The sequence below is a fragment of the Emys orbicularis genome, chromosome 2 (genome assembly GCF_028017835.1).
Source record: "Emys orbicularis isolate rEmyOrb1 chromosome 2, rEmyOrb1.hap1, whole genome shotgun sequence".
In the NCBI taxonomy this organism is placed as follows: Eukaryota; Metazoa; Chordata; order Testudines; family Emydidae; genus Emys; species Emys orbicularis.
The window spans coordinates 252,843,325-252,865,214 of record NC_088684.1 but is presented as its reverse complement, the minus strand read 5'-3'; the positions used below and the strand labels follow the sequence as shown (position 1 = coordinate 252,865,214).

Below are 21,890 nucleotides of genomic sequence, written 5' to 3'. Positions count from 1 at the left end.
TCAGTTTCAGATGGGTTAACAGAAATTCAGAGTCTTTAGCTGGGACATAATATTTTTTATCGTCCTGTTTACACGTTGGTGGAATTGTTGCAGGGGTCTGACAGATGGTTTTGACAAGATTGAACATGGCCTCATTAATAGGCAGGGCAACTCAGGTATAGGGATCCACTGGAGGATGTCCAAGAGCTTATGCTGTGACTCCCTGACCTCTTCCAGGGGAATCTGGAAGGAATCCATAATGCGCTTCATTAACTCTTGGAAGTATCTGAAGTCATCAACCACAGTTGATGAGGGAGGTATAACTGCTTCATCTGGGAAAAATGAATATTTGTTTGTGGAGTAACCTCTTTATCTGTCTTGGCCTCTTGCTCCTCAAAGGATTTTTGTTCCTGAGACAATGAAGGAGGAGCAATTGGAGTAGGGGAGCATCTCCCTTTGTATTCACTGCAAGAGAGACAAGGGTCATGGGAAAATTGTGGACAATATACAGCCCAAAAATCCCAGTGTGGCCAATAGGGAGGGCCAAAAGGCATCTGAGTGACATTCACTGGTGCTTGAACCAGGTCAGGGGAACACAGGCCCATCTTTGGTGCAAATCCCCCTCTTGTCAAAAGTGTCAGGATGGAAATCTCTTGTCTGAAGTGTCAGGGAATCCTGGATAAAACTATTTGAATGAAAGGAAAATTCCTGCTCTTCAAGAGGGGGAACCTCAACACACTCTGAACGTGTTGGAGAGCCAAGTGGCACCAGGGAAAGGTCTAACCTTGGTGACTGTGCTTGTCGCAGTACCGATAACCTTGCAGTACTGACTAACAAGGGAGACTCCAGCTCCTGCAAAACCAGTAGATTCCTCAAGAATCTCCAAAGCAGTCTTGATCCATGGGAACTGAGGTATTTTTGAGGTGGACTGTTTCTGTGGAGAATGACTTCATTTTCTGCGGGTTTTCTCTGTGGATTTACCTTGGGTAGACATAGGTGAATGTGTTGAAGTTGACAGGGCCCTGTGTTCACTGAGCAGCCAATGTCCGGTAGGGTCTCCTGGCCTGGAGCTGAGGCTTGTTGGAGGGAACTCTCCATTATTAAGAGTCAGTTTTAGCTCCCGATTTTTTCTTACCCTACCCTTAAAGATGGAGCAGATGAAGCATTCTCTGGGGATATGAGATTCAACCAAGCAGTGGACACAACGAGAATGCCTCCCAGCATTTCTCCCAGCAAGAAATTCACCACTTGAAGCCCAGAGAGCCTGGCCTACCCCCAAGGCAACAGAATCTAACAGGGGAAAGTCCCCCTCCCCAATGAGGAAAGAGATCAAAAGTCACCCTAAATTATTAAATAAAATGTAAATGTAATAACTAAAGAAGGGTACCTAGGCTAAGCAACTTTGAAAAGAAGGCATGGAGAGTGGCTTGCCCGTGCACCCCTATATAGCCTTGGAGTGGGGCATGAGGAATTATATGATGCATGCGCAGGCCAAAGAGATACTACTACCAAAATACTCCGATTAAAGGTGCATGGGGCATGAGCACACCTGAAGTGGAGCACCCATGGGGACACTACTCAACGAAGAATTATCAGGTATCCACGTGGATATTATTAGGTATGTCAACTGCTTTTAGTACCCTAATGTTGGGAAAATGCTCACTGACCCTAAAGACACTCATGTGAGGGGCTACTGGGTTCTATCTTGTCACTCCTCTCATTCAATATGCATGGGTTCAGACCAAAACAAATCAATTTAACATCTTTTCTAAATGGCAAATATACTTTAAAAAATTAAACTAATTTTGTCACAGGGAAATTATTACAATTTTAATAAGCTACAAATATAGAATAAGATTTAAACTATCTGTCAGAGTTTACAGATCACAGAAATTATAGGAAAAGGAGACATTTTATTTAAATATAATTTTTCCAAAAGTGGCAGAAATCTATTTTGGGTAAAGTTAACCTCTCTAAAATATATTTGTAGCACAACGCAGTAATTAAGGAAATACTTTAAATACTTTAAGTGCACTTACTTGTGGTAAACTTGAACCCAAGCTAGCATGTATTGCCTCTAACTGGGCATTGTACAGTAAAGCTTTTAGGTCAGCTCCTGTGAAGTGCTCCGTTTTTGCTGCCAAATGCTGAAAGTCCACATCATTTGCCAAAGGCAGAGAATGACTGAGGGCTTTTAGGATTTCAAAACGAGAAGTCTAAAAAGAAAAAAAAAGGTAACGTCATCTGTTTCCTGCTTCTAACTGCTATTCAGTACTTTGACAGTAATTCTCTCAAGCACTTTCTCAAGAGGTCAAACTAATCTACAGAAATGTAAGTTTTGGAAGGGGATACTTGTATAATTAAAATAGTACATATATGAAAATACTGCACAATCTATTTTCAAATACAAGCATATGCTTATTACTACTATCACTTAATTTTTCTAAGAAAAATACTGCCAAACAAAACATCCAGTGAGCCATGAATTCTCTGAGCGCATTCTCTAATTATATTATCAATATCCAAGATTTTTAAATACACCATTAAATGTGAACTCTCATGCACATTTTATAAATATAACGGGATTTGCCTTTTTACCAGTTTTCACCTTTCTAAACATAAGAAGAGAAGTGTCCAGACAAAGGAAATGACCCTGTTGGCCTGAAGAGCTCATTTTTTTGTCCTATGGAAATAGCAATGAAAAATATTTGGATAGAATGTGTTTGCATTCTTAGTGCATGGGATTATCTTTGTGCATGTAAGAATGAAATGGGATGATATCTGTTAAACTTGCCATGTAAATTGCTAATGCATATTCTCCATTATAATTAGGAGCAATCAAAGGGACAAATCCTGCAATCTCTACTGGCCTGATCCAAAACCCACTAAAGTCACTGAAATTCCTTCCATTTACATCAGGGTGTGTTGGATCTGTCCAACACTGTCCAAATGCTGATTAAATATGTTTCCATTGCATGGAGGCCAGGTAAGGGAAAGCCCAAACAGCTGGACTCCATGCCTACCTGCTCTGGAAAACACTGGGTCACTAATTTGCATGGAGAAGCAAAAGGCCATGTACTCTACTCCTCATCATGCCCTGCAACAGCAGGTGAAATGGTGACCTGGGCCCTGTTGGCAGATGGAAATGACAAATTTCAATCTCCACAATCCCTGCTCCTGTGTATTTCCTGTAAGCAAAGCCCCTTTTATGTGGGCTTTGTCCACAAGATCATGATTGGTTCTACATCTGTGGAAAACAATGGAAGAATATCTGGAGAAAATAAACAATAACACTACCAGTCAAATCAAATCAAATATGGCTATCTACTAAATGGGATTACAAACATCTGAAGGGTTACATTCTTTCTACAAACACAAGACCTAAGAATACTGGGCCTGATTCTACACTGCTTGAACACTGCATAGTCAGTTACACAGTGCAAAGCGGGCGTAGAACTCCATAATTCTGATTTGGTCATGTTTTATCCCCATTTTACATTCATTGCATCTGATCCATTCTGCATTACTCCAGTTTTTTACCAGTGCAATTCCACAGAAATTAGTAAAGTTACACAGGTGTAAAACTGAAGTGATGCAATGGTGAACCAAGTCCACTTTGTTCAGGTGTACATGACTACACAAAGTACAAGGCAATGGAGAATCCTGTTCATTATTCTAATTTTTTCCTTTCATATATGGTGTAGTATATTGTTTCTTCACCTGATCAGGAGGAGGACAGTACAGGCATTTATCCAGTCGACCTGGCCTCAACAGAGCAGGGTCAATCAAATCAGGACGACTAGTAGCAGCCAACACATAAACCCCTTAGAAAAAGTAAGAGATTATCATTAATGTGTTGAACTCATGCCTTTTAAAAATAAAAAAAAAGACAGCTAAATTATTTACCTTGTAAGCCTTCTACTCCATCCAGCTGAGTCAACAGTTGGTTAACCACTCGGTCTGTCACTCCAGTATTATCATGACCTCGTCGAGGGGCAATGGAATCAAACTCATCAAAGAAAACTATACAAGGCTTGGCTGCCTGTGCTCTGGAACAAAATGCAATCCTTCAATTCTGCTTAGGTTTAAGCTAAGTAAAATAAATCTGCTTAGAGATGTGAAATATGTGTTCTGTTTGGTTTGTAAGGACTTGTCTACACAACACTTATTTGTAGCAAGTTGGGGTGTAAATCTACCCTGCGCTAGTGGGGATCCTACTACCATGCATTAAAAGTTCTGTAGTATTTGATCTACCCCGCTTTGAAAAAGGAGTAGACTGAAGCACAGTAGGGAACTTCTAGTGTGCAGAAGCAGGGTTCACACAGACGCTAAGAGCTTGTCTACACAAACATTTAGTTTACAGCAAGCTGCTGTGTGAATCTAGCCTGCACTAGTCTGCCACAGTCTAACTGTTCGTGTGGACCCAGCTGATGCACATTAAAAATCCGCTAATGCGCTTTGATCTAGTCCTGTTTCAAAGAGGACTAGATTAAAGTGCTCTAACAAACTGTTTATGCCTGAACTGTTAGACCGTGGCAGAGTAGTGCGGGGTAGATTCACACCGCAGCTAGCCGCAGCCTAAATGTTTGTGAAGGTAAGCCCTTAGTGCAGTGGTTCTCAAACTTTTGTACTGGTGACCCCTTTCACATAGCAAGCCTCTGTGTGCGACCCCCCTTTATAAATTAAAAACACTTTTTTATATATTTAACATCATTATAAATGCTGGAGGCAAAGCGGGGTTTGGGGTGGAGACTGACAGCTCGCGACCCCCCCATGTAATAACCTCATGACCCCTTGAGGGGTCCCGACCCCCAGTTTAAGAACCCTTGTATGGCAGGCTATTGCAGGGTAGATTTACATCCCAGCTTGCCATGAACTCAGTGTTCATGCAGGCCAGTCGTGTGCAACCTTATTACACAGGAGGGCCACATAAACCTAATACTCCTGGGGAAATTCTGCGCCAAAACATAAAAAATTCTGCGCACAATATTTTCAAATTCTGCATATTTTATTTGTCAAAATAACACAATATAATCACACTGGTTTCAATTATTTTTGGTCATTTATTTCAAAATACCTGTCAGCAAGAATGTCTGTAACAATACAGGCAATAAAAAAAGATTCAGAAAATGTTTTTTGACAAACAGATTCTTTACTAGGCATATTAATACAGAACTCTGAATAATAATTCATTTAAACTTCAATACAGAACCATATTTCCCGCACCCCCCAGAGTCAGGGAGGTAATGGAGGAGCTGAGGGAGAGGGAAGTAATTGCTGGGAAGGAGTCTGGGTGTGAACTTGGAGGGTTGTTGCTTATGAGTGGGAAAAGTATGGAACAGTTTTTTTTGAGGGGTGGGGAGGGACTGTTAGGGAGCTTCCCCCATGCAGACCCTGGCTGACCCCTAGCTTCTCCCATTCAGTCAGGCACATCTGCCGTGTCCCCATGTGTCCCTGCACCCCCATGTATCCTTGCATGCCCTGTCCACATGTCTCTTCACCCCCACTCAGACACCCACTCCCCCCATTCCCATGTGTCCCTCCACCCCCACTCAGACACCCCCCTATTCCTGTGTGGTCCTGCATCCCCTCCCGCATCCCCATGTGTCTCTGTGCCCCCACTCAGCCACTCCCCTGTACTTATGTCTCTGCACCTCTCCCCATGTGTCTGTGTGCCCCCACTCAGCCAGCCCCTTCCCCCTGTAGCTCTGCGCCCCCTCCCGCTCTGCCCATGTGGCCTTGCACCTCCCTCCCCCTGTGGCCCTGGGCCTCCACTCCCATTCAGCCCCAGTCTGTCCTCCCCCACTAGCCCTTATGAGCTCCTGTCTGACCCCCCAGCAGCCACACACTGTCTATCTCCCCATAGCCCCTATCTCCTGACGTGGCCTGACAGGCGCTGCGAAGAAGGCAGGCTCTTTCTCTTCCCTAGCAGGCTGGGAGCAGTTGCTGTGTTCTATCGCCACAGTGCCCTCTGGTGAGCAAAAGGTAGAACTGCAGCAACATTCCAGCAGACGCTTTTTTCTGCGCAAAAAATTAAAATTATGTGTGGCTCATTAATTATGCGCACGTGCAGTGGCACAGAATTCCCCCAGGAGTAACCTAAGCACAACCTTGTGTGGGCCAAACAGATTCTACAGATTTTAATAAGATTTAAAATCACCTGTATTGGTTTATATTTTCAGTTCAGTTTGTTTTGTATATTTTTAGATAGAAACAACCTATGTACGTATTGTTTATTTATACACTTGTATAAACTAAAATGATGTAAACATGACGACAAAACGCTAATGAATCGGCCATTAGTATATTGTGCAAAGCAAACAGTGGGCCTTATGAAATGCTCTGGTGGGTTGTGTATGGCCCCCAGGCAGTAGGTAGACAAGTCCTAATATAGGTACATTTAATTATAGAAGGCAGCAACTATTATGGTTTCCTGTGGAAATGAACTGCTTTGAAGAACAGGATTTCCAGTTAACTACCATTAATATTTTATACTTTATTTTGTACTTATGTCCATTTCCTTCTGAAGTTCACAATTATGGTGTTAAAATACTATGGAAACTTTAATATCAATACAAGCAAACATGTTTGTAAAGTCTTACCCAAAGGCCGCCTACACAATAAACTGCAAGGAACTCAATTTATCAAATTATGAAGAATGAAGGTTAAGTTGACCCTGTCAGTATTTTAACATGTGGTTTCAGCAGGTTTAGCTATTTCAGACCTAATGATTAAGACCCATTAAGCCTGCTCTTTCAGACTGCTGACTAGGAAATTCAAATAATTATTTTTAGTATCAGCCATGAAAGTGGAATCTATTTACAACATTTATTCTTAGAGAACCAACCTGTTAAAGACATCTCGAACAGCTTGCTCACTTGCTCCAATATATTTACTGAGGAGCTCTGGTCCCTGTAAAATAGCAAAATGAGAAGACTCAGGAGTTGTGTTTTTTCTTAATTCCATATCACTGTGGAATCTATTAGCAAGGTGGGTTATTTATGCAAGCACTAGAGAATTTCAAAGTAATGGGCAAGCAGTGGTTCCCAGGTGATTCAAAAAACTAGATAAACTGTGCCAGGTACTGCTAATTTCATTGACTCTCAGTTTTCCTGCTATAAAGGGAAATGTGTTACAGTATCACAAGTCTGGGGATTGTGTTCTGAAGATACATTTAAACTATTCTGGCTAGCTGCATTACCCACTGAGTTAGAATCCTTTTATAAAGAAGAAGAAATTAAGAATACATAACAAAATTTTCTAAAAAATACTTAGTGATTAATTACAAACAAAACTCTCAGAGATAACATTGTGTGGCCACAGCATGAAGTCACTCAGTGGTGCTTAGATAGCCAGGGCCAGATCCATAAAGGTACTTAGACATCTAAGTCTTGGGTTTAGGTGCCTAAATCCCAGTTTTGGCTCCACTGCAATTCACAAAACTCCCGCCAAACCCACTCAGTGCCTAAATTTTCAGGATAAAAGTTCCCTCTGTGCCTATGTTTCTGCCTCTGAGCAGGTGGACTGGTGTCCAGACACCTGTCTCCCACTTAAGCCTCAGACTGAGGGCATGTCTACACTTACCTCCGGAGTGATCGATCCAGCAGGGGTCTATTTATCGCGTCTAGTGAAGACGTGATAAATCGACCGCTGAGGGCTCTCCCGTCAACTCCGGTACTCCACCGGAGCGAGAAGCGTAGGCGGAGTCGACGGGGGAGTGTCAGCAGTCGACCTACTGCAGTGAAGACACCGCGGTAAGTAGCTCTAAGTACGTCGACTTCAGCTACATTTTTTTCGTAGCTGAAGTTGTGTAACTTAGTCCGACTTAGCTAGCCCCTCCCCCAGTGTAGACCAGGCTTGATTCTGGGGAAAGATAGAAATAGGCATTTGCAGTCTCCCACCTCCCAGGAGACTGCTCTAGCCACTGAGCTATGGGATATTCTGATGCGGGGGGGGAGGGGGAGTCCCTTCAGTCTCTCCTATTGAACCTGTTCCACTGTGGATAAATAACAAAAGAGTGATTGGAGCAGGGGGACTGGACCCTGGGTCTCCCACATCCCAGGCAGGTGCCCTAACCTCTAGACTAGAGCATCATTCATTCATTCATTCACACACACACACACACTCTCTCTCTCTCTCTCTCGCCCCCCGCCCCCCCCCCCCCCATGACTAAGTATTTATCCACAGCGGAAAAATTAAATGTTGTAACAGTTTCTTTGTGGTCATGACAATGACTTCATTTTAAATGTGAGTTTCTTATTTTGGTATTTGTTTTTGCATATATATTTTACACACACACACACAAATAGACAAAGTAACTATGTTGGGATTTTTTGTGTTAATACAAAGAACTAATAAACCATCAAAATTTTGTTACCTTGATGCTGATAAAATTCATTCCACTCTCTCGGGCAACTACACCAGCTAACAGAGTTTTTCCTGTTCCAGGAGCACCATACAACAAAATTCCTGTCCTCTGTCGTATCGGCAGGTTTGCAAATAATCTTGGATACTGAAAATACAAAGTCATCAAGAGTAATACCTATTTCCAAATAAGTAATTATTTGGTAACATAATGTAATAATTGGCTTCTGACGAGTGTTTCTTTATATGGACATTCTTGTGAAATTACTTACTTCATCCACATTATCACCAGAAGGGCTCATCTCAACTGATATTATCAGTTATATTATAATTATATAATTGGGTTATATTAAAGTAGCCTATTATAAAAAGTTCAAAACCATTTCTTTGAAAAGCTCTATGGTGAGTTTATCACCCTTACTCTGGTACCTCTACATTGGGTAAAAGAGCCAGGCTGATGTAAAAGGGTACTAAAAGCTCCATAACCGGCTAAGGGAAGAATCCTCTGGTTCAGGCACTGCAGAAGATAGCTGTAATAATGTTACCTTCTCAGGACCAACTTACAAGCCAAGGAGTAGAAGACAAGCCTGGGGTTGGGAGGAATGTGTCCAGGTCAAGGCTGCAATACTGCAGAGCTTCTGGGCAGTGCTACGGCCCATAGGCCTGAAATGCCTATGTTATGTTCTCTAGGCCTCTCAAGCCTTCAGAACATCTCAGGTAAGGGAGGGTGCAAAAATGTCTTAAAGGCACCTTAGTCTTCCCTCTACCAGGATTGCAAGTTCTGTGCTGTACCTGTAAGAGTCCATTTTTTCTAAGAGTAGCTGTTCCACAAAGTAAAATTGTTAATCAGAGTTCCAGAAACACAATGGTTTGTAAAGTACTGAAGCATTTGTTCCTGGTTTAAAAGAAAAGGGTACCTTTGTGGGTAACTGGATGGTATCCATGAGTATTTGCTGTACATCCTTTAAGCCACCAATCCTGTCCCAGCCCAAGTCTTTAGGTTTGTGTAGGTTAACATTTCTCAGAGATGAAGGAGTAAAATCTTTTAAAGCTTTTTGAAAGTCTAAGGTTGACAGATTCAAGTCTGTTGAAAAAAAACCCCACAGGAACAAAAGAAACTCCAGTTAAAATCAATTTAGCCTTATGGTGGGGGAAAAAAAGAATATATGCATATGATATCAAAGACAACAAAACTTTCTAAATAACAGTTAAATGCATTTTAAATGTAAAATATAGAGACAGTTTTACTATAATTTCTTGCTTTTGTATTATTGCAAGCACATGCCATATGGTACAACTAAAACAAAGTAGAGATTTGGTGACTATCACATACCTTCCTTGTTGCACGCTCCCTTATTAGAAACACAGGAGTGTATGGCACGATCCACTAGCATTGTAAAATCTCTAGCTATAAACCCTTCTGTTTCCTTTGCAATATGCTGGAGATCAAGATCATAGAATCTGTTTATTTTGGAGTTCAATTTATTTTCTATTATGGAATGCAGTAATTCACATCTTTGCTCCTGAAAAATAAAAATATACAGTGAATGTATACATAGTTTTACACAGATATGAATTATTATCTTAAGCTTAGAAAACTCAAATGTTTCAGATAATGAAAAGTTACCAACATTTCATTCAACATAGGAGTTTTGTGACTAATATATAAAAAATACTAACACAAATTGAAGAAAAATTGATTCTTTTAATCTGACCTTTCCTAAGAGTTCACCAGCTTTACAATTCTAAATGACTAATTGACCACTGTAACCTCTAGCCCAGCAATGACCATTTCAGAAATCAATCTTTCTATTCTATCCCAGTCATATCTGCATCACAAGCACTGGAATAAATTCCAAATCAGAAATGAAGAATGAGAAATCCTAGGAACAAACAGACCAAATCACACAGGTATAAAGGGCCTGATCCTGAGAGGCGCTGAGTACCCTCAACTACCTTGTAGAATAAGGCCTATACTGGAAATTGTCATTTGTATTTGGACACTGGTTAAAAAACAAGTCTGGGTAATTTCAGATTACAGAGTTGTCATACAACATAGTTTTTCAGGGGAAGTCTTTTCTTCTGCCACAAGTCAGCACAAGTCAGAGATCTGAATGCAGTCCTTGATTTTTTAAATGGCTCATTTATGACAGGAGAACAATAAGCACCATAAACTTGGGTACGATTCCAACGTGTTGTGGGCATTCTCTCACACACTAGTACAAAATGCAAATCTTTTTATTTTTCCTTAGAGTACACTATATTTAATACATTGGTTGCCATTTCTTTTGTACCATTTCAATACAGTCTATTTTTAAGAGTAGAAGGATATATTAATTAAACCAATTTTTGAATTAAAACAAACTAGTACCCTTTAAATATTTTACAACCCAAATACAATTTGGGAAAGTATACATTATGGTGAAGTGTCTGTTAATTTGGGTGGTGGGAGACAGACTCACCACTAGGCATAACTCTGTGTTTTTTTCCCCAAAAAGGAACCCTGAAGATAACATATAGAAAAGTTATATGCTATTTAATATCACAAAAGATCTCTTAAAATCCCTCAATAGCGTGGTTTTGGTTTTGTTTTATCTCAACTTCAGCAGCAAACGATCCTTTTTTATTACCTCTTTGGTGCAGCATCTGAGGCTGTAGGGAAGTCACAACCAACATTTTGACCAAGTTATTCAGTTATTGCATTTACCTGATCTGGAGGCTGGATATGTTTGAAGCATTGAAATATATGAGTTCCTTGACCAGAAACAAGGGAAGGATGCAGAGAATGTTCAGACTGGCTTGTGGCAATTAATGCAATCAAACTGCCCATGGAAATAACTTCTTTTATCACATCTTTCAAAACTAGAAATAGAAGCCATTGTTTCATGAGTAATAAAAGATTATAAGTTTCATACATTTATTAATGCTGAGTATTTTTACAGTACTAGAGATATTATATAACACCAAGTACTACACTAACTTTTCTGTAATGTATTATAGAACTGTTATCATCTAAACAAATGCATTTATTTTTCAAGGCACAGTCTACTCCAACAAGGAAACAGTCAGAAATGCTTTGCCTAGAACTAAACTTGTATAGTTATTGATGAGGTCTACCCTGTGATATTAAAGATGATTTTCTCTATTGTGAATTCTGCTGTTGTATCTGGTATGAATAAAATGCAGAAAGCTATAATCCCAACTCTGCAGCGTAGTCAGGAAAAAGTTGAAATAATAATATAATTTAGATAGTTTATTGTATGACTTATCACAATACTAAGGTGTTGAACTGTATTGTGTGCCAAGCCATTGTACTAAGAGTTTAGGATAAATAGCAGTTTTGAACTACTTAGACAGATCTCTAGATGTCATGTACAAAAATAAAGTGTATAAGTAAGGCAGATCATTTATGCTAACTTTTAAAACTGTGTATCAAGGTTGTGTGCATAAAACAAAAATGAAGCACTAAGACATTGAAATTGTAGATACAACTACCCATTTTGTAATTTAGGTGTACATTTTTGAAAATTTAATCTCACTGTGAATTCCAGAAACCACAAAAGGAATTTAATTTAAAAAGTTGCAATCTCCCTTTGACACTGCTTAGAAAATTGAAGATCTGTTATAGCTTAAATCCTACCAGGGCATAATTTAACACAGTTAAAATAATAAAATACATTGATCTTGATTATTTCATATTATGTTATTTCAGTCTCTTGTACTGAAAATGTTTACGTGGAGAGATTTTAATGTTGGCTGCACTTTAGAGAAAAAGATCATATGGAGGATGCATTGTCCAGTTCTTCACTTAAAGGCTAGGTTTGGAAAAATTTAAATAAAATAACCGATGACTTGCACAGAATGAAGTGCACCAAGTAGATAAGAAAGGTACACATTCAGTTAAAAAAATGCTACTTATGCATAATAATCTATATTAAAACTGGTTCAAAATTCATCTGGAACTTGTAAACTGTGGCAGTTTATCTGAGGTGTGAACAACATAGAATGCTAAATGATCCAGAAGTAGGGGTGGTGAAAATAGAACTGTCCAGACAACTGGCATTCAGGTACAAGAAATTCTAAATTACAATACATTTTTATCCAGGCACATAAGAAGCAACAGGAAAAAAATACCCAGAAGCTTTTAGCATAGCATTACCATGTGCAAGTCTATAGCTCTGAACTGCTTCAGGGCTGTTCTCATGCTCTGGTGTAGAAGGAACTCCAACAATGTGATCAAGATCATCCATCAGAAGAATGGATGGCTGTCTCCATGCTGCCTCTAGAAAAACTTCCTCCACTTTCTTTCGTATGTTTTCTAATCTTTTTCCTAAAACAAAAATACAATCTTAGTATCAAAACACAGCATGAAAAAATTAAAATTTGTGCTGGCAATGCAAAGGGCCTTAAAATGACTCTAAATGGGCAGCTAAAGATTCTCCTTTATGGGAGGAACCTTCAGCTGGCTATGCCAGTTCTATATGAATGCTCGCCTCCTCCCCTGGAATAGGGATCATGCCGGGGGCAGAAGGGGGAATGGCCAGACACAGACATCCAACACAACCGGATCTTTAGTTTATACAACATCAGAGTAAACTAGAACAGCTTCAGAACTATATAAAGCCCAGGATTACAAGGAAAGGATGGTCAGTGGAAAAGTGGCAAAAAGCCACATTTGCCCTCCTACCCTTTATGTTGCACCTAAGTCCTTTTGAACTCACAAGAGAACCTGAATGTCAACAAAGACAACTAGCACAATCTGAGATCAAGAAGTTGTTGGTACATACAACAATTAGAAATTGTCAATACTACTATAGTTCAGCAAGCACTGAAAATTTAACAATACCTTCAGAAGAATGGCAGGTTTTATAATTCACCATTCCTGGTTTTCCAATGAAACTATATATAAAGAATATTTATTTTAAATGTTTGCTTTTTTAAAAAGTGATTTTTCATCAGATGGACAAAGTAATTTACATTAGATCTATAAAATTTGTAAAAATATTAAAATTTCTAGGCCAAACTTGAAATTAGAAACTAAAGGCTATGCTATACAATGTGAAGTTTGTACATTCCTTAACATACAAAAAATAATTAGTTCTCACTAATTTGATATACTTTCACCTGTTCCATGAGAAAAAGAGTATAGATATAATTATATTCAACTACTTTTGTTCCATTCAGCACCGAGAAAAACTACACAGTCCAATTTGCACACTTTCTTTCTTTATTTCATAGTAATGGGGACTAAACATTGAGGTTGTGGTTGAATTCTGGGAAGGAGATGTTGCTTACCCTGTACAGTAGCTGGAGTTCTTCAAGATGTGTGTCTCTAGGCGTGCTCCACTTGAGCTGCACATATGACTTCACTTGGAAATTTTTGGCAGCAGTTTCCGTTCAGTTCATTTATGTGCCATAGTTAGCCTTGTGCCCTATATCAAGGGCATATGCGGCTGCAACAGATGAACCGCCTTCAGTTCCTTCTCCATTACAAAGTCCCACAGAGATAAAAGACTATGGGTATGTCTACACTACGAAATTAGGTCGATTTTATAGAAGTTGATTTTTTAGAATTCGATTTTATACAGGCCGTTGCGTATGTCCACACTAAGCGCATTAAGTCGGCGGAGTGCGTCCTCACTACCACAGCTAGCATCGACTTACAGAGTGATGCACTGTGGTAGCTATCCCACAGTTCCCGCTGTCTCCGCAGCCCATTGGAATTCTGGGTTAAGCTCCCAATGCCTGATGGGGCAAAAACTTTGTCACGGGTGGTTTTGGGTACATGTCATCAGGCCCCCCTCCCTCCCTCCTTCTGTGAAAGCAACGGCAGACAATCGTTTCGCGCCTTTTTTCCGGGGTCCCGTCCGCCGGACCTGCTCAGCCCGCTGCCTGCCTGGACGATGGGAACCCCAGGCAAGCAGTGGGCTGAGCGGGGCCGGCGGACTGAGCCCCAGACCGGCAGCGAGCTGAGCGGCTCAGCTCAACTTGTGGAATGACAAATCCAGAATGAAGGACTACACTCTATGGGCCACGTTAAGATTATTTCAGAGTCCTAGATAACATTTAGTCCCTATAAAAGGCTTAATGAAAATTTCCCCCCACCCCCAACAAAAATGTTAAATTATCAGAGCAGCTGAAAGGGTAAGGAACCCAGGACTATAACTTAGAGAGAGCTTCCGTATTATTTAACTCATAATTGATATAATTCAAAGTAAAATTTTACAGCGCAGTCTGTTCTAAGACTAAAAATGCAGGAGAGGAGTCAGAAAAAGGAACAGTGACCTGTTTCCGCCCGGTTTCAAACCGGGGACGTTTCGCGTGTTAGGTGAACGTGATCACCACTACACTACAGGGCTTTCATGTGTTAGGTGAACGTGATAACCACTACACTATGGGGCTTCTCTTTTTTTGCCACAGACTTTGCCGAATGCATAGGAATGTTTTCTCTAGCTACAGAAGCTACCTAATGCAATGTCTATATCTATGGACTCCCTGCTCACAAAGCAGTCATGCCTGCCCAAGGCTGACACAGCGCGGAGTGCATGTGACACAGCGACCTGGCTCGGGCAGGATCACTAGCGAGGCATGATACTTTTGCCGTTAAGCAAACATAGCAATTCTTTCCTGGCCTCTGCCACTGAATGCCTCCATACATTACGCTGTGCCCTATCAGTGCGGGAGGACTGCATGAGCTCGGAAAACATGTCATTGCGAGTGCGTTTTTTTCGCCTTCTAATCTCGGTAACCTCAGAGATAGAGATGATAGGGGGAGCACAGAAACATTCTAGGGGGAGTGCATGGTCACCTGTGCTGCTGAGTTCGCCACGCTGGCCAAACAGGAAATAAAATTCAAAAGTTTCCTGTGTACCTGGCTAGTGCAACTGAGTTCAATGTGCTGTCCAGAGCGGTCACAATGGAGCACTCTGGGATAGCTCCTGGAGGCCAATACTGTCGAATTGTGTCCACACTACCCCAAATTTGACCTGGTGATGTTGATTTCAGCACTAATCCCCTTGTCGGGGAGGAGTAAAGAAATCGATGTTAAGAGCCCTTTAAGTCAACAAAAATGGTTTCGTCGTGTGGACGGGTGCAGGGTTAAATCGATCTAACGCTGCTAAATTCGACCTAAACTCGTAGTGTAGACCAGGGCTATGAAGCAGAGGGGATGGAGGGTGAATAGTGGAGCGTCCATAGGGACACATATCTCAAAGAACTCTAGCTACTGTCCAGGGTAAGCAACCTCTCCTTCTTTGAGTAGCATCCATATGGCTGCGCCACTCGAGGTGACTCCTGAGCAGTACCCCCTGAAGGAGATGGGAACTTCAGTCTTTGGGTGTGGGGGGGGGGCAGGATTGGGGCACGGGACGAGGTGAGGTGGGCTCTGGGCAGCGCTTACCTGGACATACCCCTCGTTCAGCGGCTAGGTGGAGGTGTGGTCACTGCCTCTGCCTGCAGGCACCGCCCCCGCAGCTTCCATTGGCCGGGAACCAGCAGGGGTCCCAGCTCCCCCCCCAAGTTTTAGTCATGGGTATTTTTAGTAAAAGTCATGGACAGGTCACGGGCTGTGAATTTTTTTTTTACTATCTATGACTTTTACTAAAAATACCCGTGACTAAAACATAGCCTTAATTATGAGTAGGCATGGCATGTTAGTGACTTCCTAGCATTAGAAAATACAGGTGGAAACCCAGTTAGAAAGTCTCTCGGTAGACACTGGTGTACCTTAAGCTCAGTCTGCAAAAGATACAAATAGCCTCAGAGAAGTTCAAAAAAGGTTTAGTCCTGTCCAAATAGCATGTCATTATCTTCCTAATATCTCAAAGTATGGAGGGCAGCATCTTCCCTAGTTTGATGGGGTTTAGGATAAAATATGGGGAGATGAATAGTCCGATTTATATGAAAGTCTGAGGAACACATCATCTTTGAAGAAAACAGTACAGAAGGGTCAGCCATTGAAGCCCCTTGCTCACAAAGGCATTTTCCTAGAAAGGTGTAAAAGCATGTTGGTTTAAAGGGAGGTTTTGTCAAATTGAGAGCTAGGTTCAAGATCCAGGTTGGGGTGGGCTCCCTGACATGTGGGAAAAGGTTTGATAACTATTTGATAAACCCAGAAGTTGCAAGGTGAGCAAACACATAGGACTCTTCTACAGGCAAATGAAACACTGTGGTGGCTGCCAGATGGACTTCAGTGGAGCTCAAGGAGAGACCTCCCTTTCTTCGGGGTACTCTAAAGTATTCTAAAACTTCCAAGATGGGAAAATCCACAGGAGACAGGTGTTGCTGAGTGCACCAATGGTAAATCTTTTTCATTTCTGAAGGTAAGTTTTCCTGGTGGATTCCTTTCTACTGTTGAGCAGGACCTCCCGCACCTCCCTGGAACAGGAGAGCTCTATCTCTGACAACCATCCAGGTACCAGGCTTTGAGTCAGAGTTTTGAGACAGGGGTGAAGAATGTTCCATTTGTCCCACAGGAGAAGGCTAGACATCAATGGTAGATTGATAGCCAGTCGAGAGGAGCGGTGAAGGAGATAAGGGAACCATACTTATCTTGGCCAGGTTGGTGCAATCAAAATGCCTGTGGCTCTGTCCTGTCTGATTTTGTTCAGGTCCCTGAGGATTAGCAGCATTGGAGGAAAGACATATAGAAGGTTCTTCGACCATGAGAGGAGAAAGTCATCCCCCCAAGAATGATGACCCAGACCTCCCCCTGAGCAGAAGTTCATGAATCTTCAGCTGGCAACAATGGCAAAGGGATCTATCACTGGAAAACCCCAGGTGAGAGAAATATCTGTCTGAGTATGGATTTGTCGAGTTTCCACGTGTGATCCCACGTGAAGTGTCTACTAAGGTCATTGGGTATAGAATGTTGATGTGAACGGTGGATTCCTGTGTGGTCCACCTTCTCTGTACAGTGTGATCCTGTAGGTGAACTCTCTATATGAAGAGGAACGTGTCCAAAACAATTGTAACGGCGAGAGGACAATGTTTGAAAGGAACCCCTGAATACACCTTGTCTGGATTCTTCCACCAGTTAAGGGAGACTAACACACTTTGAGGGGCAGAGCTAAACTTGTTCATACTGTCCTTGTTGGGGATATCGACTGACCTGAGCCAGGATTGGAAGCAGTGCAGATGCAAGCAGGCATGTAAGGTGACAAAGGTGAACACTGCCATGGCCTGAAGCAGTGACTTGAGGACTTAGTTGAACTCATGCAATTAGTTTTGTCAGGGGGAGGAATCTGCTCCTTGGTAGACAGGCTCTAGATGCTGTCGCATTAGAGTGACTCCAATAACCTCTATCTGCTGTACTGGTAGGAAGAAGGACGTTGTGGTGCTGAGCTGAAGACCAAGCCTTGCAAATAGAGAGATGGTGTTAAAACTCAGGTTTGAACTTTTTCCAGTACCCATCTGTTGGAAATAAACTTCTCCCATGAACAGTAGAAATGGAAGAGACAACCCCCAAAGGTGGAAGGATAGACTGGGGAGGATGGTGTGGCATCTGGTCCAGATTGTGGGAATGTCATGGTCCTCAACCAACCCATCAGAAGGAATGTTTCACAGATGACGTTTGTTGCGTCAACAGGCCGGTAGTTGTGTATGGTTTTCCTTTCTGCAGTCTGGGTTCCTTCTCAGATGGCTCAGATACTCAGGTGGAAAACTGGGATAGGTTGTACCCTTGAGCTGTTTGGGACCTACTGAACCTCCTTTTGTTTGGAGGTGCACATATCCAACAAGTCAAGTGTTGCCCTAGAATACTTCAAGGAATGTACGGACTCCTCCGTGGTCTCGCTGAATAATTTGAGGCGATTAAAAGGGAGGTCCTTTACAGTGTCTTGGATGTCACATGGGAAACCTGAGGATTGCAGCCACCATAGCTGTGTAGATGGAATGAGCTGCCATGTCAGTTGCATCAACAGAAGCCTGTAAAGTCATCCTGGCCAAGTGATACCCCTCATTAATGATAGCCTGAAATTGCTGCCTGTGTTTCTGGGGAGATGCTCTGTAAAAGACTTTATATAGATTTAATAGAGTTTATGTGATTATACTTCGTGAGCATCACCTGATTATTCACATTTCTAAACTGCAGAGTGGCAGACGAGTAACTCTTGTGAACAAACACATCTAAATGCTTTTGGTCCTTGTTATCTAGGGTAGCCTTTGAATGGTGTGCCTGTTCTGTTCACTGATTGCATCTGCAATTAGGGAGTTGGGGGTGGGGTGAGAAAATACAAATTCTGAGCCCCTAGCCAGGGCATGGTATTTTTTAATTCACCCTTTTAGCTGTTGGGATGGCAGTGGCAAGAGTTTGCCAAATTGTTTTGGCAGTTCCAACAGCACCTCATGCACAGGCAGGGCCACCTGTGATAAAGATGGTGTATGTAGAATGTCCCATAATTTATGCTGGGTTTCTTGGACTTTTTCTATTGGAATTCAGAGCGCATCTGTCACTCTCTTCATCCAGTTCTGGAACTGTTTGAAGTCATCCGTGTTAGATGGAGGAGGCATAACTGCTTCACCTGGAGAGAATGATAAAATATTTGCCTGAGGAGTAGCCTCCTCCTCATCCCTCCTTTCTTGCTCCTCAAATGTTTCCTCCTGCAGGAGGAATTGCTAAAGAGGAATGGATGGGAGCAGGGAACACTGTCTCTGATGTTCCGCATGAGTGTTAGGTGCCTTAGAAAATTGCTGGTGATATAATGCCCAAAGGTTCCCGTTTGGCCATGGAAGTGATCTATAAAGAAACGGGGGAGTTATCCAGGACGGATCATACCAGGGAGGGTGTTGAATCAGTTGACATCATGAAGGCAGTCAAATGTCCCTATACTGAACATCTTCAGAAGAATCAGTTTGGGTAAATAGACATGAAAGCTCTGAGCTGATATTTGAGAGTCTGAAGAGCTCTCGTCTACATAGTGTGACAGCAGAGCAGATGACAGTGGAGTGATGATCTGCTTGTCTGGCTGTGTGGGTACTGGGGAATCATAAGGTACTGGTGAAAGGTGGGGTATCAAAGATAATGCAGGCTGTGGTACTTGGAGTCTAAACGAGCTCAGCAGAGGAGTCTCAGGCTCATCTGAGACAACTTAAATCCCTGGAGAATCTGAACTCCTGCAGTACTGGGTAGGCTTGTGTAAAGACTTGGTGAGCTCCAGACGTAGAAGGCTGAGGCACTGATGTTGGCTGAACCGTTGGTCAAGATACCGATGCACAGTTGGTGTGGATGGTTCCGGCTTCTTAGGTGCAAAGTCTTTATCTCTAGTACTCTGTTCATGCTTCAACGGTACATTGGGCACTGGGACAAGACTTAAGACAAGCTGAGACTTAGACAAGCTCAATCTGGAAGCCTCAGTACCAGGACTGCTTGAAGCCGCCACAGAAACCTTTGAAGGGCACAAAGTTTCTGGTATGATAGGTCTTTTAGAGGAGAATTCTCTCTGAGGAGATTTCACAGATCTCCTAGTTAGAGTCTTCTCTGCATCTGTCCAGCATACCCCAAAGACAAAACAGGCTTCATTTATCTACCAAAGAATAAAAATGGACTAGAAACTAGTTAACAGGCAGAACTGTAAATGAATGCTATTGGATGCACTGTCTCAGGTGAGTGGTCAAGAAGGAACAGAGGGCGGTTCATCTCTTGCAGCCCTATATGCCTTTGGCTGAATGGACATTACTGATGAAAATCTCATATTGAAGGTGGATGCACACCTCAAGTGGAGCACCCACAGGGACACTACTTGAAGAAGCACAAAAAATTAGAAAAGTGTACATTCTGAATAAGCTTAAATGATGGAACTAGCACAATGCAATGAATTTATAAAGGTGCTTACTGCCAGGCACCAAAATGCATTATAGAAACAATACAAAACATTTTAAAGAAAAGCCACGCAGCCCAAATAAATAGCTAGATCAAAGTTTTATAATACTGTAGATAATTTGAACATAATGATAAGCCCTGAATGCTTCCCTATCATTATAACAAATGTTTGAGTGAAAAAATATGATCATAGTCATACCTCTTAAAGCCTTACAGTCAATTACTTCCACATGAGCATCCAATCTATCAAAGGCTTCTTTGCAGATGGCCTTCGCTAATGTTGACTTTCCACTTCCCTACAAAATAAATGTTGGGTAGTCTTCTAAAACAACATCCAGAGTAACAGAAACTACTTCTTTCTTTGTTTCTGTGGACTATTCCTCAGGAAACACAGATGCTAAATAGATGGCTGGTTGTATAGAGGGTGATTTTCATTCCTTGTCAATAGTAGTACCTAGTACGGGCCCAGTTCTGATCCCACTGAAATCAGTGATAAAATTCTCACAGATTTCAATGGGTTCAGGATTTGCCATTAAACAACATGGGAAATATAACAGGAGAATCACTGAGAGTCAAATGTGTGAAGTGTTTAGGGAAAAAAATTATGATTTTTTTCTGAATTCAAATAATTTAAAAATAAATGTTAAATAATGTTGAGGCATAAGTATCTACACATATTTGAAGGGTAAAAACACAGTGTGGAATAATCTTCCAAGGTAAATGATGGAAGCTCCAGTGTTAGGGGCATTTAAAACTTAGATGGTAAAAAACACTAAAATATAACAGAGGAAATGATGCTGCATTGGTAGGGGAGGTGGATTAGTTAATCCAACAGCTCTTTTTCAATTCTATTCTCTGATTCCTTGTAGCAGAAAAGAAACAGGTTTACAATGCCTGTTTGGAGTATTAAAATTAAGTTAGTGCAAGAAAACTATTTTGGCATACAGGTAAAGAGAGTTGTAGAAATGCACCTTTGTTCCTGTGAGCAGGACAGCTCCACTGCGCAGTCCCACAGCTATGGTAGCTAGCTTTTGAGATAAAGGGCGTCCCAAGAGGCTGTGGCTTATGTGCTCAAAGGAGGATGTTCCTAGTTTACCCACTCCTCTGCAAAGTAAGGCAAAACAAATAAAACATTAAACAAGCTACAGCTGTCTCAGTACACTCAATCTAGGTAATAATAACTACTTGCATTTATAATAGCATGCTTTCCATACATACTGAAAAATCCTAAGTGCTTCAGATGTTCAAGAAAATCTATGGCCCCCTTCAATTAGATACCATGGAACTTCTACACTACACAAGGGGCATAGCTAGCCCTTGCAAAATATCCCCATCACATGTGGTTTTCCAACCAGTGAAGAACTATTGTAAAAGCTCTGCACCAGCCGCCTTCCCTATTCTGGCATAGAGGATGTGTCCAGGCATAGGAGATGTGTCCAAGGGTGTGGTCAGGAGAGGGTATAGCCAGAGCACAATACACTTTGGCTATTATACATTGGTGTAATAGCCTATAGAAAGCTATTACAAGCTGGCATAACTCAGAGCAGCCTGGGGACAACGTAGGTCCTTGACCTGGGCCAGAATTAGGGAAATACAAAATTGACTTAAAGCTACTTTTATTCACCTCCTTTCCTAAACTGTAGGTCACTTTTAACCTGACAGCACTCCTTTAAGATCCACAAACAAGATAGCAGTTTTAGATTTCAACTTAAAGAAAATACATAACAAC

At 41.6% G+C, this 21,890-nt stretch overlaps 1 protein-coding gene across 2 annotated transcripts in view; it reads right to left on the bottom strand.

Annotated features, from left to right (window-relative positions):
- The window catches only part of PEX1 (peroxisomal biogenesis factor 1), a 50,895-nt gene that overhangs the window by 11,597 nt on the left and 17,408 nt on the right, over positions 1-21,890 (bottom strand). Inside the window, exons 10-20 of one of the 2 annotated variants that reach the window (XM_065399732.1) lie at positions 21,133-21,265; positions 20,361-20,457; positions 12,503-12,673; positions 11,051-11,205; positions 9,677-9,866; positions 9,261-9,427; positions 8,357-8,491; positions 6,827-6,891; positions 3,886-4,028; positions 3,700-3,803; positions 2,019-2,195 (exon numbers count right to left, since the gene is read on the bottom strand). In XM_065399732.1, the coding sequence (XP_065255804.1) occupies positions 2,019-2,195; positions 3,700-3,803; positions 3,886-4,028; positions 6,827-6,891; positions 8,357-8,491; positions 9,261-9,427; positions 9,677-9,866; positions 11,051-11,205; positions 12,503-12,673; positions 20,361-20,457; positions 21,133-21,265 (1,537 nt within the window). The remainder of the gene's footprint in view (positions 1-2,018; positions 2,196-3,699; positions 3,804-3,885; positions 4,029-6,826; positions 6,892-8,356; positions 8,492-9,260; positions 9,428-9,676; positions 9,867-11,050; positions 11,206-12,502; positions 12,674-20,360; positions 20,458-21,132; positions 21,266-21,890) is intronic. The other variant, XM_065399733.1, reaches the window with a different exon arrangement.